General features: G+C 46.0%; 1 protein-coding gene across 1 annotated transcript in view; it reads left to right on the top strand.

Annotated features, from left to right (window-relative positions):
* Positions 1-1,279: 1,279 nt before the first annotated feature.
* KLHL3 (kelch-like family member 3) overlaps positions 1,280-22,042 on the top strand; it is a 38,450-nt gene continuing 17,687 nt past the window's right edge. The window contains exons 1-5 of the mRNA XM_009709433.1: positions 1,280-1,392; positions 4,345-4,451; positions 9,789-9,910; positions 17,787-17,949; positions 20,937-21,046. Coding sequence (XP_009707735.1) covers positions 1,355-1,392; positions 4,345-4,451; positions 9,789-9,910; positions 17,787-17,949; positions 20,937-21,046 — 540 coding nt within the window. The 5' untranslated portion in view covers positions 1,280-1,354. The remainder of the gene's footprint in view (positions 1,393-4,344; positions 4,452-9,788; positions 9,911-17,786; positions 17,950-20,936; positions 21,047-22,042) is intronic.

The following is a 22,042-nucleotide window of genomic DNA, read 5'->3' as shown; positions in this document are numbered from 1 at the left end:
AATGTATACACACCTTAGCAGAGGCTGGCAGGCTGTTCGGGGGAAAGATCCTTCCATGCTCCCCTGGCTTTGTACCCTTCTTCAGACATCATCTTCACGTCAGCCATAGAGCCAGCACGCTGGGCTGCCCAGACTGTTAATTTAACCCGATTCAGCCTTTTTTATTGTGATACAAGCCCAACTAAGAAAGGTGGCAGGGAGAAGGGGACAAATGTGAAGCTGAGGGAGACGATCCTTTGGAAGGAAAGCTCCGAGAAGGTCTCCAACCAAGTGCATGGCAGCGATAGAGTTACCTCCTAAAGTCTGCCGTTCTCTTGGGATTGACTTTCGACATGGACAACCTTGCTTGACTTACCTGGTTTGTGTTTGCCTGCTAGCAGGTTTGAGGGGTGAGCCATGGGTGGAACCAGAACAGGGACCTTGCTCTAAGTGCTGCTTTTTTCATAGGTAGAAACCTTTAGCTCCGAGTTATTTCACACACTTTCAGATCAGGGAGGTAGAGATATTGACCCGATGTCAATTCTATATAAAGAGCCAATGCTCCCAACAAAGTAATGAGGACACGTATGTGCCTTAGGCACCTGTTGGCCTGGTTAAACACAGCAGATAACTGGGTACATCTGGTTTGACATTACCTATAGAGCTGGTGGTTCTGGTAGGAAGGTCTGGTTTAATAATTCTTTCTATATGTTTCAATGGCACTAAATAGACCTATTTCTAAAATGGAAATGGGATGTAGCCTCTGTAAAGCTAATGCTTTGGAAGCTGTGCAGGGAGTTTTAATAGCCCTTTTCTACTTGCCTCCATAGAAGAAGGTACAATTCATGTATTGTATGCTTGCGTTTTTCAGATGGGACATTGAAGACTAAACTTCTCTTTCTCTGTATGGATGTTAAAGTTTCTGTGGTACTCTTGTAGTTCCCGGTGCTGAAGTCTATTTCTATTCAGTGAGGCAATTATGTTCTGGCTTGAATTTCAACTTATACTGCTTTCCTGGCCTGAAGCCTGTAAGGTTGGGCTTTGTCCTCAAGTGTTTGGCACTTTTTCCTTTTCTTCCCTGCTGACTGAAATGTGGGCTGGGTTGGCTTTCAACATCCATGCAGAAGTAGCTGCATTCTGTAATGCTCTTCATGTGATGAACCTGAGCTGACTAACAAACATGCAAGTAACTCTGTGCATAATACCCTGTGCTGCAGTTTTATGATAGGGTTTTTTTTTTTCCCTAAAGTGTCATTGAATCAAACTTTCTACTCCTTTTTTTGTCCCTGTTTTTAGCATTAAGCAGAGTTCCCGATCCTCTGAGGCAGCTGAAGATGAAAAGGACCAGCGCACGGTGACAGTGAACCCCTCTCACATGAGAAAGGCATTCAAGGTCATGAATGAATTACGGAGGTACACTTTTGACTTAATGGGCACCCTCTCTTGTTTAGCAGAAATGGGCTGATTGGAACGGAAAGGCTTCTGGGAGACTTAGAAAAAAATCTGTGCCATCTTTGTCGCAGCTAATGGTTGTGTGTAGGGAATTAACCAACAAGTGGGAAGAGACGGCTAAAATATGGCCCTTTTGTGGTGGGTTACTCTTCCCAATCTCAGACCTCTCTATCTCCCCAGCAGAAGGAAGCCAGCTATGGCTCAAAAACATTATCTGAGGAGCAGCCTTCATTTATAGATGATAATCCATTTAGTCTTTTCCATTACTTACAGCAAATTCAGCTGTAAACTATGTTCTTAACTGAGCTAATGGTCTGAAAACCAATAATAGAACATTACAGACATTAAGACACCTACATGTAATTACAAACCAAAGATTATTAATGTACTGTTCTTGTTCTCTCTAACTAGCAGCATCGCTCAGTCTGGGCTTAGCACTCCAAAGTAGGGGGTGAAAAAAAAGCAACAACTTAGGAAGAATGTCAGCTCTCTACTTGCAAATTTAAAAATCCTGATATTGATTAAAGAGAACACTGTGGTCTCTTCAGAGCTGCGTGGGTACAGGCAGAATGGAAGCTGAAAAAATATCAGTGAACACAGTCTTCAAGAACCGCTGTCATCGCATCAGTAATGTGGTGGCAGCGGTTAAACTTGAGTTGTTTCTTGGTTCTTGTTATTCCATTAACAAGATAGAAGTTCAGTGAACGTTTCGCTGACTAGTTCATTTGAGTCCTTTACCATTCAAATAGAGACTCAGAAACCTGATTTTTGAAAGAATTCCTATGGAAAGTACATGTGTTGTACACATGAATGCATGTGCTCCCTTGCTACCCAGATGCTATGATGAAAACAGATAATGCCCTTTACTCTTCCTGCACACTCAAAGTACTCAAAAACTGCTGCAATAGCCACCTCTCTTCTGTGGGTTAAGGAGTTCCCCAATATACACGTTCTCTGGTGTGGAGAAGGATTAGAAATGTCTCCTTCCACAGAAGTCTGACAGCGATTCACAGTTGCATAGGAACAGAAAATGAACATATCCTTCTCTTGTAACCATTACATGAAGCAGAGTATGGGGGGTGTGTGTGTGGTTTTTTTTTTTCTTGCATCCCTCTAGTCCTTTCTTTGTACTGAAAGCAAAGAATCTGAAAATAGAGATTTGTGCAGCTATATTCAGATATCCATTGTGCTACTATTATTCCTTTGTTAGTTGAAGCGTAGTGGGAATAGCTGGAGATGGACGATGTTTCTTAGTGCCTGTAGTTAGCTAGATCTTGTGCAATACTCAAGTGATAAAACGTAGAAGACTGAAAGCTGCCCTTAAGCACCTGTTTGATGTGGTGTTCTTCTGGGTACTCTTTTTTGTCAGCTCCTGCTGCTGTTCTGGAATATACAGTTCTCATGTCTGTTGTATGTGCATTGAGCTTGCGATCCGTTAAGCTGTCAACAATTGGTGGTAATAGCTACCTTGAATAATAGTGCCTCCATTCAAATACATCCAGAAATCTCATACAGAAGATCTAGAAAAATCTTGCAAAGCCTTTAACCTATTTGCTATGCGTTGTTCTTTTGAAATTTTGAGCTTTCAAACGTATATGAAATTAATTTCACAAGTGATACTTTAGATAACTACAGCCCAAAGAGGAACTGAACGGAGCACCTTTTAAATAAGCCGAAGGAAATGAGGAAGCCTCCATTAAGAGGCTGTTAAAGAGCTCCCCTCATTGCCATCACCCCTTCAAAACTGGGGTGAATGTAGAGCACAGACCACCAGCCCTGCTTTCTTCCTGTTTTCCAACTATAACCCTCTATTTCACAGATGTTTTCTTCATATATTCCAATACATGGAGAAAAGGAGACATACCTAGTCCGTTAGAGGCTTTACGTGTGTTTATTTGATATGCAGTTTCCTAAAAACAAGATGCGGCCTGGTGATAAGCATTTCTGAAGAGAAGGCACATCTAGATTTACAAACACTGATCCTTTTTCAGGCTTGACATTTGAAAAGATCACCCTTATTTTGCATTTGTATGCTCAAACATCTTAAACCAACTTACTGGGAGGCTGCGCACTTCTAGCTGTCGGCATGTCCAAAGCCCCGTGCAAACATTAACTAATGAATCCTCAAAGGACATACGTGGGGCTAGTAGAAAAGGTCTCGAGTTAATGAAGTGACTTTTCCAAAGCTATACAGTGAGTCAGTGGGGGAGCTCAGAAGTTTTTTGGTTTCTGTCTGGAACCCCCTGCTTTATCCCAGTGACTCTTAATCCCTGACTAATTCATGTGGTAAACAAAATCCTCGGGCCCATGGATAAACTCCAGTGATTGACATCTCCTCACTGGGAGACGGCGGAGGCAGCCTCTGTGATGCTCAGTACCAGGAGATGTTTTGGTGGTCATGTTCTTTAGGGCCAAACCTGGAAGGAAGTACAGAAATAACTTCATTTTCACTCTACCTTTCCCCTGTGGAAAGATGAAAGCGCTGCTGGTGTTCCCTTGCATGGCTATTTCTTGTCTTACGGATCAACTAGAGGTTGGGTCCAGGTAGTGCCCAAACTTTTAAGCAGTTCTGTGCCTTCTCCAGGCCCTACTTGTTTTAGAGGTGGAAGGATCCTGTTACCCATCCATTCTTCAGGCAGCATACATGCCTAGTTTGGCTTCCAGATTTCTTTTTCTGGGAAAAGCAGAACCACAGGCCGGGCTGCAGCATTGGGACGCTTTGCTTTGTAGGCAAACACTGCTAGGAGCTGGTGGCTGAAGGGTTAGAGGACATTCCACTGGGTTTTGGCAGAAGCTCAGGTGCCTTGTCAGTAATGGTGGGTCTTCTCCTTACTTTGTCAGGCTATACCGACATAGCTTTTTGCCTCACCAGGAGTTCTGAAATGATCCTTTTCTTTTCTGGTGTTTTTCCAGCAAGCGGCTCCTCTGTGATGTGGTGATTGTGGCCGAAACTGTGGAGATGGAAGCCCACCGCGTGGTCCTTGCGGCCTGCAGCCCTTATTTTTGTGCGATGTTTACAGGTACTTTTCTTGACACCAGACACTGTACTGGGGTTGAACTGGCCGTTGCAAACCCAGAGGTTGCTGGCTGTGTCTCCAGCAGCAGCTACAGCACGTGCAATAGGCACGGCCTGCAAGGAAAGGGTTTCCTTGAGAGAGAAGTAGTATGGTTAGGTCTGCAGTTTGCTACACTTGATGGATGATGCTGGTCATCCTTGACTAATTCCTTAAGGCATGCTATATGGGTATGGGGTGGTTGTATGTGTGTGGGGTGAGTGGGTAGCATATGACTCACAGGAAGGTTACTATGAGGTTTGGCTCACTGCTTTTGGGGTTGGTTTTTTTCCCCCTTAACAAGACCCTGGGTCATGAAAACACATCGTTAACATCAAGCACGTGTGCAGTGCCCTAAATGTTCGTGGTGCACATCAAAGAAGTTGCTGGCACAGGAGTTGTAGTTTCAAGGCTCAGCCCTGCCGATGCTGATTTGCAGTCACGGATGTTTAATCTCCCGTGGCACTTTTTGCTGCTGCCCAAAATAACACTGTTGTTCTCTCAATCCCGGTGTATTTTAGCAGCCCTGCTGTTTTGCAGGGTGCATAGCTGCAGGCTGGTATATTTTGGTAACGGCAGATGCAACCTCAGTGTGAAGGGAAGAAGAGGACAAAATTTTTGCTCTGATCACCTGATCCCTATAGTGGGTGCCCTTCGGAGGCTGTGCCAAGGTGGGGCAGCAAAAAAAGCTGTGCCAATCCCAAGGCAGGGAAGTGACCAGCTTATTTAAGTCATTCTAGTAAAATTAGCCTGGTCAGGAGCTCCTTAGCTTCCTTCCTTTTCCTTGCGGTTCTTTCCAGGATAAGAGCTAACTTAATCAAATACAAAGAAAATGATTGTGTGCTCCAGGGAATGGTTGTTACTGTCCCTCAGCTTCAGCATAAATGAGATTTGAGGGTTTTGCCCCTGTTTCATGTTCCTTTACCTGTGGTCTAGGCGTTGCTTCTTCCTTTTAAAAGCCTTGAGATTAGACCTCGTTTTATTTGCTTTACTGGAAGCAGAACACAGTATTTCTCAGGAAAAAAACCTGTCATTTGGGAACCTTTTTTCCCTTCTGTAATGGAGGGGTGAGAAGTTTAAAAAAGAAAAATTATTGGAAAAGCCCTCTGATCCTTAGAGGTCATCTGAGCGGGAAGGTGGTGGTGCGGGGCTGCTCATGTTTCCGTGTAGGAATTCTCTGGGCCGTGTAATCCCTCACGCCGTGAGTTAAACAGTAATCGGCTAACCGCTGTTTTGGCGCGGCAGCCCCCCTGGGCTGGGTGACAGTCTCGGTGCCTGCCGATCCCCTTCCCCTGACACGTCCCGAGGGGCAGTGGGTCAGGCGAAGATCAGTTCTGCCTTCACTTTCGGTCTAGCTAGTCCCAAATTTCTAAGGTCTGGATCTGCTTCTTGCAAAGACTGAGTGCATGATCTCCTTCCAGCTGTGTGGTGGTTCACTTTCTGGAGGGGGATATCTTAAAATCACAGCTTGAACATTAGTTGGTTGTTGTGATTTGGGTTTGTTTTTTTTTTTTTTTGCATTGCACATCAGCAATGCAGCCCAATGGCTCGGGGGCAGCCGCGCGGTGTGGGTGTTTGCAGGGCTGGGCAGGAGCTGCTGGTGCACGCTGAGTCCTGGCTGGAGGAGCTGCTTTCTGGGGGTGCGAGGAGCTGGAGGGGCCCCCCAGCAGTGCCAGCAACCATGCGGTAGTGAAGGATCAGTGCAAAGCTCAGAACAGTGGGAACCAAACGGGGACCTGCCGCTCATCCGCCTTCGCCTGATGCTTGCTCGGCAGACCCTGTCCCTGTAGATTAGGCCTGACTTTGGGCTCATAAATGACCTTGTGATGACCTTGAGGTCTTTCCTAAACCAGCTACTGTCCTTTGGGTAGGCATTCCTCTTTGAAATAGCCTTAGGAAGTCTGAAAATAAGCATGCACGTCTTCCATTTGTACCTTCCACTGCTGAAGGAGACATGGGACGCAGCACTTTCTGAGTGTCCCTTCCCGTACTGACTTTATAGAGCGTTTTGGATGGTGGCTGGTCCTTGTTGGCACCATTCTGTGGGGATGGTTGGGGATGGTAATTTCTAGCTGTTTAGAAGAAAACACAGTCATTTCGGAAAGGATAACAGATACTATAGTGATGCTGCTAGGACTGCTCCTGTGAGATACCTGGGGGAACTTCAGAAGTGCTGAAGGAGGAAGCAGCAACGCAGAAACCTCCCTTGCAGGTCTTGTGTGCCGCTTCAAAGCGCTCAGCCCACACACGAGAGGCTGTGGTTTTGTTATCCAATGCACTCGTATTCTCCTTCAGCGCATCTCTGACTTAAGAAACAACAAAAGCCGTAGCTGTGCACTGGGAAGCCTCTCTGGAGCGCAGTATGTAGGAGGCAAGGCAAGCTGCTGTGCTGGGTCAGTAAACACGGCACCGCGAGCTGCTGCAGTTTTGACTGTGGTTTATCTTGTGACAAAGCCGGAGAGCTCTGCTCTCCGCCTGCCCTTATGGGCAGAGGGGATTGGAGAAAATACTGCTAGGGCTTGGGTGTGATGCATGAAGGGCCTGCCCTCATGAGGGGCTGGTATCTGCAAAGTCTGTCCCCTAAAGAGGGTCTGCTTGGAGCCACTCTGCCTGTTTTACCTGCTTTTGCTCCCTCCTACCCTGTCCCTCATGTCCTCCTGCCCGCAGCGGTGCAGGGATGGGGTCTGTGCTGCGCCTCATGCAGGGCAGCCCTTTCTCAGCATAACCCGTAGGTATGAGAGATGATGCTGGTGCTTTGAATTATTCTGTAATTAAGGTAGCAGGTAAGGCTCGAGTCTGACTTATGAAAGACATCCTAGGAGTTGGGTTTTGTTGGCTTCGAGGTGTTGTGTTTTTTTTTTTTTTTTTCCTGAAGGAGTGTGCGATGAGATGCCTTAATTAGGCCACCGTTCGTCTGCCTGCAGCCGTGCTTTAGAGGCTGCGTTTGCCTTGGGTCTGTGCTTGGAGAAGGGGGCAGCTTATTGCCTGCTCCTGGTCTGCACCAACCCCTGCCTTGGTTTGCTTGTGGTGTCTTCAGGTTCTCCTCGCTCCGCAGCGTTAGAGACACATCCAGAGCAGCACTCTATGGCAAGAGGCAGGGACTCGATCGCACCAGCGTGGCTGGAGAGGTCGGATCCCATCTGACCGTGGGGCACAGCACACAAGACTCCCCTTTCTCATCGTGCGCTGGGCTGTTACCAGAGCAGAGGCAGTGGAGGCTGTTAGTATGCAGGGCTGGCAGCTTGCTGGTGGGTGTGGAAGCCCACACAGCCTTTATTTTTGTTGCTCGTGTCACATGAATTCAACAAAGACAGATGATGTTATCGAATTGGTCCCTCCAAGCTATTTCTGCATCGATCTCTGGGTGTGTGCGTCTGAGCCTCCCCTCTGCCCCGTGGGTCCCGGCGAGCGCCGCAGGGCTCCGGCTGCTCCGTCTGCCCCTCACTCGGCAGGTGAGGTTTGGCTGGGTGCTCCTCACAGGCACCTCCAGCTCCGAGTAGGCTGATGGGGACTGGCATGTTCTCAGAATCGCCTCTCATCTCTGGAGACGTTTGTTTTTTTGGATGGGAGGAAGTGTGTGAAGGAGATGACATTTAGTTTGTCAATTAAAAAGTCCTACCTGCTTTGAAGGCCTCCCAAATGTAGGTCATTTATCCCTTTGTACTTGTACATTTGTATTCATGGGCTTCTCTGTGTAACATTTTATTATTTAATTTTTAAAAATTGAATTTGGGGCAAATATTTTTTTCAGTCTACATTTCCCTTGGGACATTGTTGGCTCTTCTAATACTTATGGTCTGACCCCACTCCTGTTATTTACCTCTTTATTAGTGTAAGTGAAGCCTACAAAGTTCAATTTCCAGGATCCAGATTTTGCTCAAGCTTGGACCCCCTTTAGCATCTGACTCTGTGCTGCACACTTAATGTGCCCGACCACACCTTGTCGCACGCTGTACAGAGATGTAGGCTGTAATTACTTCTCCCATAGACTGCAGGAACTGTTTTTCCTTTTAATCCCACAGCAGTACTGAGTCACCAGATTTCTTAGAGTAGTGATTATTCATGCCCAGGTTTAAGAATTGACATTTCTTCACATTCTCCTTTGTTTAGCTTTGTTTTTTCACTTACCGTTTTCTTTCTGTTTGGGAGTTTGTTCTTTCTTTTCTGTGGTTCCTCAAGATCTTGGTGATTAAAACCTGGGTGAGGTCACCGTGTGCGTGGACACTGGAAGGTCCCTGGGGGGTCCTTTCTCCTCCTCCCCACATCATGCTTTTGTTCCCGTGACGTGCTCCTGTTACGCATGCGGTATGTGCGTATGGTGCCTGCACAGCGTTGGCCGTAACAGTGATGGGGAAGGTGTACGTAGAGCACTGGTTCATGTATAGGCTCTTACACGGATATGGGTTTTACTTGTTTATCCATAAGCGAAATTATTGCTCTAGTTCTGCGTGCTTGTGTGGTTTTTATTTGAAGTTACGTTAGGCTCTTACACGGATATGGGTTTTACTTGTATATCCATAGGCGAAATTATTGCTCTAGTTCTGCGTGCTTGTGTGTTTGTTTTTTTTTAAAGTTACGTATTTGGAGAAAGGATACAGTTTGGATCCAAAGGCTGTCTTACCTCTAAGTTGTGAGGTTGGAAAAGCAAGAGATGAGAAATACAACTTTCCGCACTGATGCTTTGCGTAAGGTGTAACTGTGTGGACAGGTTGCAGCAGGGTAATTTAGGAGAGAAGCTTGCAGCGCACTGGATGTAACTGCTGGCGTCTGTGCTTGTTTTCCTGAGCAGATTTCAGGCTCTTCCTAAAGAAAGAGGGTAATGCTGCCCTGCTTTTATTGTAGGGTATACCTCAAAGTACCCTAACTTAGCTTTTGCAACTTACTCATCTGCTTGTACATACATAAAATATATATCTTTTAAAACTCCCTCCTAAGACTTGTCCACAGTTTCTTTGAGTCTGTCCCTGTGCTGAGACATGGTTGAGGGTCATACTGGGTTTTTTTTTTAGCCCCTATGTGTATTTGAATGCTGGTGTGAACCAAGGCAGGTTCTTTTCTGGTGAGAAATTGAGCTTGTTGCATTTATTGACTTATTTTATTTTACACTAGTGTCTTCAAATGCTGAGATTTTTTTTTTTTTTAGGTGGCATTAGGGGGCTTCTGGGATTCTCGCTGGTTGTCCTTTGATGGTCAGGGATAGTGCCAGGGCAGTCTTTTAGTCAGGTACCAGGACAATGTGCTGGATGTGTGGGGAGCAAGGTCCTGCAGTGCAAACTATAACTGTCCTTTTGAAATGAATTTCAGGAGACATGTCTGAAAGTAAAGCCAAGAAGATTGAGATAAAAGACGTTGATGGGCAGACCTTGAGGAAGCTGATTGATTACATCTACACCGCTGAGATCGAGGTCACGGAAGAGAATGTGCAGGTAGGTCTGGTTCAGCGGCTGCCGTGGAGACCCACGTAAAAAGCTTGAAACTCAAAGGCACAGGTCCTTTGGGGGTGAGTGATCTCTTCAGGCTGCAGAAAGTAAAAGGTTGAGCTTGAAAAGAGCTGCTTGCAGCCTCTGTTTAGTCTCGAGGCACTTTGCTGCTTTCCCAGCGCTTAAGTCATGTTGCATTTAGCTTTTGTGTCGAGCTTTTATAACGAGAGCAGGCGTTTGCCTTCCAAGAAGCTGTGCTGACTTGTGGGTCAGTCTGTCGAAGGTCAAAATAGACTCAAATGAGCAGCGAGTCAAACGTTGGTTTAGGGTCATGGCAGAGGAATCTGGCTGTTAGGTTTTTAAATTCTTCTGGGTAGTTTGAGTTGTTTGGCAGAGCTTTGAGTGGAATATATTCTTCAAATGGGGGAATTCTTTTTTTTTTGTGTGTGTGTTCCATCTTGATTTTCTTTGAGGTAAATATTTGTCCAGAAGTGGAAAGAGTAATTGAAAAGCAGCCTACAGATAAAGCAGGATGCTCAGGAAGAGAGCGTTTCGCCATGTCACATGGCTGTGGCTGCTGGTAAAGCTTTTTCTTTGACTCTACTTGTATTTGTGGTAAGAAAACGGCTGTGCACTTAGCCACTGATTTCTGGAAGGGATGCTGGGAGCTTGTGTGCAAACGTGCTGTTTGGTTGGTCTCCATTTTTGTTTGCAAGTGGCGATTTGAGACTTTTTGTCATCTTCTCTGTGACTTGGACATTGGTCAGGGTAACACATCTGCATCCGTGATGCTGAAAAGGGAGGGGCCGTGCTGCTGTTTGTGTTCTGTTGACCTAATTAACATGGCAAAATTAGACTGATTCTGCTTGAAATGAGGTTGTTGTTATGGATGGGACCTGCTTTTCTGCTCCAGTCCCTCAGGGAGAAGGAAGGTTCTTGCTGACCTGTCGCTCTTCCTGCGGGAACTTGGACAAAACCCGGAGCTACGTCCGCTTTGCAGTCTAAGCTGTGTGCCATCCTTCATGACCTAAGCCTGTGGGTGCCTTTTCTTGCCCTTTCTGCCCTCCCAAGTTTTACAAACTTGACTTTTTGGCATGCCCTCAACTTGGCAGTTGTCACATTGGTAGGAGCGTGGACCCTGGTTGCCCTGCGGTGAGGCTGAGGACCGACAGTGAGGAGACCTTCAAAGTGCCGTTACAGCAAAGAAACTGAGACTCAAACCCAAACCTGGGTCACTTGGACTAGCTGTCTGCTGTGTAGCCCACGCTTAGTTACGGTGTATAGTCAGGGTCATCAGGAGCTGAGATATACAACATTAATTCAGTGGGGACCTGGGCTGGAGTTCCTTGGACCTCTGGGTTCTTCCATTGCTGGAGGAAAAATGACATTTGCATGCTCTCAGGATGGTCCTTTTTCCCATGGGAAATGCGAAGGCTATATCCACGTGCTTTCTGAAACATATGCTTTCCTTCCATGCTGCTGGTTGTTAGGTGGCCCAGAAGCACCCACTCGGCACGTGGGATGTGCTGAGCTCAGGATACCATCTGGTGTGCCGGCCCCAACCAGTCTGCCTTGAATGGAGCTTGCTTGAAGTGACTACGCCTGCTCTGAGAGCATTTCGGTGATGGAGTACGGCAGCGCTGTGGGAGCTGGAGCAGGCTGGAGAGCCCGCTCAGTCCTGCTCTGCGTTGGCAGCACAGACCTGCCCAGAAGGTCCCATGAAGAAGTCTAGATGTTACCTTTTCTGAGCAACCAAAAAGCTATCTTTTTTAGTAAAACCTAACCAAAGCCTGCCTGCTGTGGCCTAGGGATTGCAAAGAGTTAAAGTAAGAGCCCTGTCTGTATTTTGGCTTCCATCGCTCAGACAGTAAGATAAAAAAGGTAAGTTTGGTGAATATTAAGGTTTGGGCATGTTCGGTTTTCCCAATCTACTAAAGCAGGCCCTTTTACTGCAGTATTTATTTAAATAACCACTCGATGAGTAGCTTTTAAGGCTGGAGGTGAATTATTTCATGGGAGCTAAGAAATGAAGCTGATCTAATGCAAGATTAACTGACTAGTTTAAATTTTATTATGTGTTAAAAATGTCCATGATGAAAATGTTTTATGGAATTTAATATAATTTTGTGACGAAACCAATAGAAAGTTTAAAGAGACATTTCCGTCCTGTCTCTGGGTGTTTTACCCAGGTTCATATTCACCTGCAGCCACAAGAAGAAAAGTTTGCAGAAAAGAATATTCTGTGGTTCATTGGAAAGGTTCTCATCCGTGAAGATAAACAACATGAACAACAAAATACTAAGCTCCTTGCAGTCTCTGGTTTGGGTTAGCAATGCCAGTCTTGGGAAGAAGTGAGGAGGTTTGGTGCCTGGTGTTGTCACACCCTCCTGCTGCACAGCTTTGTGTCAGCCATCCGGCTGGAAGGATGCCTCGGTACCGCCTTGCTGCCTTGTTTCAGCAATGTTCCTTCACAGCCTTGCTTGAGCACGGTGAGACTTTCTTTTTTCCCAGCAGGTATTTCCTGAGGTCTCCTACTGCGATGTCATGTGCTCTGATTTTCTAGCGGGGCAAGGTTGCATTTTTAAAGGGGTTTTTCAGACTTCCTCAGCAGCTGGAAGAAGCAATTTCTGGATATAGGTAATTTCATTGTAGAAACTACAAGAAAAAAGATTGCTAAATGGCATTAACTGAACAGGTGCAGCCAAGCTAGTGAAACATATGAGTAAATGAAAAGACAGTATCTTGTCAGTGAGCAAAATAAAATGAGAGAAGAACTGAAATGAGAAAAAGGTGAGCGGCAAAGGTAACATGGAGTGCAGGAATGAGTGTTCCCAAGTGTGCTCAAATGCTGAGCGATGCCCAGCACTTCACAAGAAGCCTAATTACAGTATTTTTGTTGTTTCTTTTCTAATAGAAACCTGTCTTTTTTTGCTTTTATAGGCCTGGTATGGCATTCAGGAAGTGAGACTCTCTTTTTCTAAACATGTATTTTTGTAGCTGATTGTCATTTAATTGCACAAAGTGGTTTTGGTTTTTTAAGGAAGGAAGGATGTGTGTACAAGGGGCCAAGCCTGCACAGTCAGTTCCAGTCATCGTCTATGTAGTGAATTACTGAGGGGGTTCATGCAATTTCTCCTCAACAGTGTGTCCCAAGCGTGCAGGTAAAGGGGATTTTCAGTCCACCCTAGCTGCATGAAGGTGAGCACGGAGCCCATGCGGGAATGAATACTGTCTTCTAACTCTTTTGGGAGTACGTGGGTGAGAATTGCCCTGACAAATGCACTCCTGCTTTATGCATTGGAACTTCATTGGTAGAGTGAGATTTCAAGGAAATATTGGTGGCAGTAGTAGGAAGGCTCAGGGATGATGGATGGTAGAGAGGCTACTGTGCCGAGCAGTGTTTTGCCTCTGAACACGCATTTGGGATTTAACCTACCGCTTGTTTGAAAGGCATGGAGCAGAGGAAGAATTTCTGTCTTCATTGCAGTGGTGGTGTAGTCTCAGGAAAATCCATCCTGGGATTTCTGTGCCCACTGCCTTCTGTTATTCCTCTTCGCGTAGTTGGTTGTAAAGATTCGTATGCATGACAAAAAGATCTCATTCATTTGAAGGTGGAGCTTGATAAATTTATTTGGAAGAAAGTTGTGCCATGCAGTTTCTGTCAAAGTGAGGAAAACTAAAGTGAGTGACTTGGGGAGGTTCACAGATGCTGACAGGCAGCCCTGCTTGGCTTCAGTGGAAACCTCATGCACATGTCAGAGCACAGGGCCTGCTGCTCCCTACCTGTACGGAATAGCTGGCTGTTAACATACCGGTTCCTTGAATTTTACAGTTAGGTCTTGATTTTGCAGCTGAACTGCCTGCATTGCCGCTTGCTTTCCAACACTCGTATCAAGCCTGCCAGCTCTGTGAAGAGTGGTGGGAGCAAAGTCCCGCGATGTTGAACCTCTTCTCCGTGGTGTCCTTGAGCAGAGCTGAATGAAGAGATTTGGAAGGAGGCCTCTCGTTCTCCTAGGTGGTCCTGTGAAGATAACCAGACCTCTGGCTGTAGACAGTGAATATAGTCCCTCTTCAGTCTGTCCCACCCATCCTTACTGATGGCATTTAATTACTTGCAGGCAGCCTGAGAATTACCCTCCCAATTAAGAAAGTCATTACCTTTAGGGTTATAATGATTCCGTGGGAAAAGTCCTGATTAACCTGATTTCACAATTAAATTCTTACAAACGAGGTGCAGTGTACCACATGTGTGATGTGTCCTTGTATACTACCACAGTTCGAGATACGGCGCTCATAGAGAGAATGAAATCTGAAATCAGCTGTCTGGAGGAAGTAGATATTGAAGCTGTCAGCTTTGCAGACGTAGTAATTGTAATAAAAAATGGCTTGAGAAAGGAGGAAGAAAGCTTTGCTAGAAGCTGTAGCGTTTCCTTTTCAGAAGTGTGCTTCTACAGCTCAGCTTTCCCTGGGGACTTAGGATTTCACAACAAGGAAGGAGAGTATCTGTGGCAGATGCAGTTTTGATGACAAAGGGGCGGTGATGAGTCAGTTCATCTCCCTTCCCTCTGTTTACTCCAAAAGCTGCAACTGTAGTAGGTGCAGGGTGAGGCAGAGTGCCTTTCAGCTCAGCTTTAGGAGATGCAGTAAGTCAGGACTATCTTCCTCCCTGGAGGAAAAGCTCCTTGCCATGCATCGCCCTCCTGGAGGGTCCTGGTCAACAGACTGCTCTGGGCTGTTACAGGAGTTGGGTTGGGGGCCCTTCCGAAGTCTTTTAAATTGGATTGACCTAATAGAAGGGTGGGGAGAAACTTGTGGATGTGACACCAGAGGACTATGCTGTGTCTGAGGGATGTGTCTCCACGTTTTTAACGCACTGTTTAACCAAGGGGCGGTGTATCTGCTCTGTGCGGTGATGTTGGAGAAGGTAGATCAGGAGGGAAGTTGCCAGCATCTCCCCTGTTTTCTCTCTCACCTCTATATGCCTTGTCCTTCTCATGCCTGTTCCTGGGGAGGTTTTGTGGCTCCCTGATCCTGTCACACATGCCTCTGTGTGGGCTATTTCACCCCAGGTGGAACATTTAAGTACAAGCACCGTTTTTCACCCTCAGCGCTGCCTGGTAGCAGTTGGGGAGTGATAAAGCCTAATTGCCTTTCTTGCACTGAAAAGCCACATTACAGTAACATAGTTCTATCTCCACTACTTGTGCAGTTTAGAGCTGTTCATTTAAAACTGAGTATTTAACCTGCCTTTCAACCGCAAAACCTGCTTGTTTCTCTGGTCACGGATTCCTCTGGGAGGGTGCTGGGGAGCTGTCTCCCTGTTTGGGCAGATGTGCAATCCCAGCTGTGGCCCTGGATGGGCTGCTGAGGATTACAGCCAGCACTCTTATTTGGCTTCCAGTTTGATGAAATTGTCAAAGCTGCTTATAAGCTTTAATACATCCCCTGCCTTGGGGAAATGCTCCTCTCCCAGTTTTGTAGGTTAACTTTTGGCCAAGGTTACCTGGAAGGCTGTGTCAGGGCAGGGAACTAACCCCAGTCGCTGAAGTCCAGCATTAATGCCCTGCCTATTGAATGGACCTTATAGCAACACAGAGCACTTTTGGCTGGAAGGTGTTTCTAGTTCAGAGGCATCAAAGGTTTATGAAAGTATTTAATTGCACAGGCGACGTTGTGTAAAACTTGAGATTGGTACTAAGTCTGCAGAGCGAGAGAGCCCAGCTGGTGAACTGGATGGTTATAGCTATATATATATATATATGCACCATAGATGAGGTTCTGGACATAACTTATTTAGCAAAGAAGTCAGTCCCAGTAGTAATAGCAGATAATTTTGACATAGTTTCAAAAGATGATTGGATTTTGATACGGAGGCTGATGTGATAGAGAAGGCAGCGCTCTGTAAATCGTTCACAGTGACTGGAGTTCAAATATTGAAGAGCCAAATCCAGACCCAAGTGAGTCACTTGCCTGGGTGTTAATGGGGTTGCAGTTTGGTCCTGCTGCATGTTTAGGCAGGGCATTTCCTCCTGTTATTTCTAAAGGAAACAGACTTTGTGCTGGCGGATATCCTTTGCTTGCTTTTCGCCTTCCCTGGTAAAAACAAGATGAGTGGTGAGATGTTCAGCTGGGAAATAAGAAAGGGAAAATCCACTCATGTCTTGGTAGGCTATTTATATCCTACTTCTGAGATGTATTACATGATAATGCCCCTTTCCCAATAATGGCAATGGTGTAGGGGTCCTTCTACGCTGCCCTCTCAAGCCAGCCCAAGGCTGTAATAGCAGTATGAGGATGTCCAGAGGGCCATAGCATGTGGGTATTAGTGATGGTACCTTCGGTTTTAGATGCAATATCCCAGACCACTCGAGGTAAGCAGCCCACCTGGATTTGCAGGCATGCATGCTGGGTGGATGGGGGGGTGCGTGGAGGAAGCTCTGGCTGGAATATGGCCAGAGATGGTTTGCAGGGAGTCTGACTTCTTTACCTGCAGCCCATATGCAGCTCAGGCACTCGCCTTTCTGCTGATATAAGGAGATGGTTCAGCTAGATAGAAAGTTGTTCACAGCTACATTTCAAAAATGTGAGAGCGCTGCTATCTTGATTTAATCAAAACCACAAACTAATCTCCTCCTGGCATCAAGAGGCTTGGGCTAAAACGGGCTCCCGGGTTAATTGATTTGTTGTGTGTTTTTTTTTTTTTTATTTATTGTTGCCTGTTAGGGTGGCTGCTTGGCAGCAGTCAGACACCGTACAGCTGGGCTGGAGCTGGAATGCATCAGTGGCTTAGAAAAGACTTGGGGCAGGTTGTGAGTGTCCTGCCCTGGTGTGGAACGGGACTCTGGAGGCAGGCAGGGACATGGAGGGGACATCTTTTTCCCTGCCATTGAGATCCAGGGAGGTGAATGCTGTTAACCTATTTGTTTTGTTTAACAGCCGCTTGTTTTTTTGGGTCGGAAATAATTTTCCGGAAATCTGTGCTCAGATGGTGAGCGCAGATGCCCAGTTGGAAGGACATGTGTGAAGCAGCCAGAGCGACGGAAGAGCTGGGATAAGACACGTCTGCAGTTGCTGTACGACATAGGAAAGGAAGTAGCTGATGTCACGAGCTGTAACATCCCGACCGAATTTATTTTCTAATTCCTGTCCCACTCACTGGCCTCAGAGGTGGTCTTTCCACCAGATGTCACATTCCTGATCCACTTCTGTCTCCCTTTTCTGCACTTAGTTTTGTAGATACAAAGCAGTACCTCATTTCCAGATGCAGTCATGAACAACGTGTCCACAGCATTTTGTGTGAGTGAAAATGAGGGCTGTTGATTTGAGTAGTTGACCCCATCTTTCCTGAGAGCCTTGCTGTCACCAAAACCTGCTCGAGCTTCTGTGAACTCCCTCTTACACGGCAGTTTGGGCATGCTACTCGCAAGCCAGTATGGTTTTGCTGGAAATAAGAAAGTTCAAGGTTTTGAGGAGTGCTGGGCTGCTGTGGGCTTTGAATGTGACGGTAATGCATATAAATGATATAAAGCTCTTCAGGGGAAAAAAACCCCAAATCTGTGTGCAGGATCTACCTACAGCAAAGCCAGAAATTCAAGTGCATCCATGGTTGCTTGTGTTTTGTCCTCCATTTACCTGCCTTGAGGTGATGTGGGGAGAAGACATGAGAAGAGCTCCGCTTTAGCCCGGCGTGGGATAGCCATTTCCATCTCTCAAAGCACGAATGGGGATCTTCTGCGTATGGATAGTGCTAAAACTTTAACCTTCCTTCTCATACCCCACAGGGATGTGTCCCTGTCTGAAGGGGAATTGCATCTAATTTGTGCAAGCTGTGAATCGAACTTTCTTTGTTGCTAACTCTAATTCCCCTTTCTTGCCTTTGCAGGTTTTGTTGCCAGCTGCTAGTTTACTGCAATTGATGGATGTCAGAAAAAACTGCTGTGACTTTCTTCAGTCCCAGCTGCATCCCACGAACTGCCTTGGAATCCGAGCTTTTGCCGATGTGCACGCGTGTACCGAACTGCTGCAGCAGGCAAATGCCTACGCAGGTGAGGGAAGGGTCATCTGTTTGCGGAGTTAAATCTACTTCCAGTACGGCGACTCGTAGGTTGAGCAGGATCAGCACATCCTTGTTGGTCTCTTCATGCTTCTGGTATTAGAACAGGGAAGGGGAATACTTTATTGGGTTGTAGACTTGTAACTTTTTGTGATTCTGCAAATTGTGAAATGTGGTTTGGTCGCAGGGTAACACCTAAGGAGGTAAAACCCCCCTGATCCTCTGGATCCCAGCCCACAAAATAGTTCCTTCTTGTGTTCCTAGTAAGCGCTTTGGCTGCCTGTACCACAGCACGGTGTTGGCAAGCCGGTGTCCTCATGCTGCCCCGTGAGAGCAGTAGGCAATGCTGGGGGTTTGTGTGTTCGGGGAATAAATGGCACCAGACAAAATTAAATCTTATGGGTGGGAGCGGGAACACTCAGCTAAGATTATCATGCAGTTTGAGCCTCTGATCTGTGGAGCAATGGCCACTTACCCCAAGGGTGGATAGACTCTTGTTTCCTTGACAGTGGATGTGTTTGGTTGCAATAAGTAGGTGCAGGCAATGGCTTTCAGCATTTCTCCCCTATGTCATAAATGTGAAGCTGTTCCAAGCAGCCCCATGTTTTTAACTCCCCAACACCTTCCAGTCTCCTCTGGTAGAGTTGCCCTTGGCCTCTGCTTGGGAGAAGCTGGTAGTTTTCTCTACTCGGTTTGTTTTTCTGCTTTTCTGTCTATTTGTATAGGGAAAAATACACCTGCTGTCTCCCAGAGCACCTGCTCTGTCCTGCAACATTTTCCTTGGTATAGTTTTGTCCTTAATTGGACCATAAGTAGGCTCAGTGGAATAAAAATGTGCCCACCAAGTCCTCCCCTATTCTCCTGCAAGTAAAAATAAAACCTTTTCAGCTGCTCTGGCTGTATTATCCCCTGGAGGAAAAGGTACCCTGGAAGGAATGGTTAATTGCATAAAGGCTTGCTTGTAATATCTCATTATCCTTGCTTCCAGGCCCTGTTTAATCTTTAACCCAACAAGCAGTGCATTCACTGTATATTTATTTGGTTGTTTGGCAATTAGAAAGTCTGCTTTGTTGTTTTATTGGCCTTCATAAGTCCCAGTTAGTACAACAACCCATGTAATGTTAATGGAACTCCATTAATAAAAATGCCATTAAAATTCTTTTCACTATGTTGTTTATGTAACAACATTAAACCAAGACAGAAGTCTCCAAGCTCAAGAGTCCATGCATCCATTACTTGAGAAATGCTTAGGTCTGGCCAATGGGTAACTTCAGTAGGTGGAGGAGCTTTCTTGATGCAGGCACAAGTTACTTTAATAAAGTCAGTAAATATTTTTACTTGCTTCCAACCAATAACAAGAGATCAAATATCTTTCTATTGCCAGATGCCAGTCCAGAATGAATAGGAGATTGTCTCCTGAAGTCAGAGTGCACCCAGCTTTGTGTGGGGAGCATTTCCTGCTTCCCAAGTATTTAAGGCCAGAAGAGTTCATTAGATCTTATATATGATTTCCAGCATAACAGAGTATTAAACTTTATCTAGATACTGCTATTTTTAGGCAGAGCTTTTGGCTTAGCTGTGGTGTTTTGGTTCCCATTAGACCAAGCAGGGTCCGTGGCTGGGGAAGCCCAAGTGCCCGTCTGCAGCACCAGCATCGCTGAGGAGTTGCTCAGGTGCGATCTCCAAGGAGCTCCTCTCTGGAAGTTTATGCCAGCTTGTGTCCCTGTGGTGCTGCTTTTTGGCAGGCAAAGCACTTTGCAGATGCGAAAACTAGAGGCAGATCTTGCTGCGGGGGGAGCTCTTTGGATACATGAGTCTGAGCTTCTCAAAGCCCAAGGATTAGAGCTCAAAAAAAGCTGCTTCAGATAAAGTGTCTGAGATTCACGTTTCCGTATTTCAACCAAAGATAAGTGGGACTCAGCAAATGGCAGGTGAGATTAAATTGGCATGTATATGTAACAAAGGCTTGCAAAACTAGAATTGTCTGCAACTGGCTAACAGTGGTTTTGACCTAGAAATTATTTTTTAGAAAGTAATTCTTTCCTAGTGCCCTTTGGCTAGATATAAAGCTTGACAGATTTGATGGTCCTTTTTGTACCTGTATTGCAATCAGTCATAAATCTTCCAGTTTGGGATTATAAGCAGTGATGTGGATTTTGTTTTCAAGTGGCTCCCAAAGTCACAGCATGGAGGGATTTGGAGGCAAAAAGGGAGAAAAAGAAATTTGTACAGTTGCAGACTTAAGTGGAAAGGGGCAAAGCTGCTAGGGAAGACAGGTGCTGAGGGTTTGGAGCAGGAGAAAGGTTAAATTTACACATTTGGGGGAAAGAAGTTAAAGGTGGAAGGAGAGAAGGAGAGCTGATCCCATGTGCATGCGTGGGACGAAGATCCCCCTTGCCCATCTCTCCGTGTGCCCCCTCGCACGTACGAATTCACCTGGCTGCCCTGGGATCCCTCACTGTTTGCTGCGGAGCTATGCACCAAACTGGCTGATTCATGTTAAAGATGGGCTTTCCTTTGAATTCCTACAAATATCAAGGACCCTTGCTGAAGTCTCTCATCCAGGTGTTTAGTACATCTGATTCTGTCTAGCTTGTTGAGGTGGGCAAGAACTGAATCTCAAGGTGGCCAGATTATTTACTGCTTTAGAAGGGTGGTGGCACTTTTCTCAATTGCCACTTCTAATCGTGTTTGCCACTGGAAGGTACTTAGTGACTTTGCAGAAAGTTAAGTTCCCATTTAGTGTCATTCATGAAAGTGTCTCAAGGGACCTGTGTTACTTGAAATAACATCAAATTTCTTTAACCTGCTCTGAGACTATTTTCTGTTTCTGTTCCACCGTGCAGTCGCAGCGTGTTGTTTGTCTGGGGTGCTCAGAGCTGTAATAACAGCAGTTCTCTGAATGCTGTAGTCCTTCCATTGACTGAAAGCATGGATTTCATTATAATTTTCTGTTCCTCCTTTTCATTTCTTGAACAGAGCAGCACTTCCCTGAGGTGATGCTAGGAGAAGAATTTCTTAGCCTTAGTCTGGACCAGGTTTGCAGCTTAATATCAAGTGACAAGCTCACAGTCTCCTCTGAAGAAAAGGTATAGTAAATTGTGTAGCAACAGTGAGTGTAAGAATGCTGGAATGTTTCTAGGTCTTATATCAGGAACTGTTCTCATGTTATGCTCTTTAGGGGCCGTTTTCCAACTGAGATCCCATGTAAAGGAAGATTCAAAATAATATGAATCCTAAAAACACATAAAAATGACCTTCACTTGGTTGTTCCTTGCAGGGAGTAATGGTTCTCAGATCCATATCACTTCCAGAAGCCTTGGGGGCCAGAACAGAATACCTTCCCTCTCTGGAAAACTAGGAACCTCCCATCTGCTGTTGTGTAAAGCTCTTATTACCTGCTGTAAAACCTCAAAAAAAAAAAAAAAAGGTGAATTTCATTAGGCCAGAGAGGAGTATTGGCTTCTGTTGCGTGTCAAACAGAACAACTAACGGAGGCCCGCAACCAAAAAGAAGGAAGGAAACGTTTTTCTAGCATCGTCAGTGTTTTTAATGGAAGAGGGGAAAAAAGGCACTGATTGATGTTGTTGTGTGGTTGAAATGTTCAGCATGTCTTGTGTAGTCTGTGGTCCTGGGAAGGCGGGTGACCAGTGGTTACGGTACTTGGTGAACACCAGGTCCAGCCCCGTTCTCTGGTGTGGGCTTCTTGCATGACCTGCAGCAGGCTTCTGGGGAGAGGTATGTACCTCCAGTCCTTCAGCTCCCCTCCAAATTGTCGCTGTGGGGAGATGGACACTTGTGGGAGGCTGCAGGAGAGCTTGAGGATTACGTGGCTTGTCACTTCAGGACCCTTGTTGAATCCCTGCATTTCGGTGGGATGAGGCTGGACCTGGATGTGCTTGGTGCTGCTGGTCTGTGCTGAACTGGTCAGGTTGCACATCCAGGTGTGTGCATCCATCCTGCTCAGCCCCTTCGGGCTGCAGACACGTGGGTGCTTGGGCCCACGGGGACCATGAAGCTTCCCAGAAAACCTGCACCACTTGATGTGCGAATGCAGGGATGCTTCATTCAAATCCTCAGCCAAC

The sequence above is a fragment of the Cariama cristata genome, unplaced genomic scaffold (genome assembly GCF_000690535.1).
Source record: "Cariama cristata isolate BGI_N322 unplaced genomic scaffold, ASM69053v1 scaffold11721, whole genome shotgun sequence".
Taxonomy (NCBI): Eukaryota; Metazoa; Chordata; class Aves; order Cariamiformes; family Cariamidae; genus Cariama; species Cariama cristata.
The sequence above is the reverse complement of the archived record's forward strand: the minus strand, read 5'-3'. Positions and strand labels throughout refer to the sequence as shown.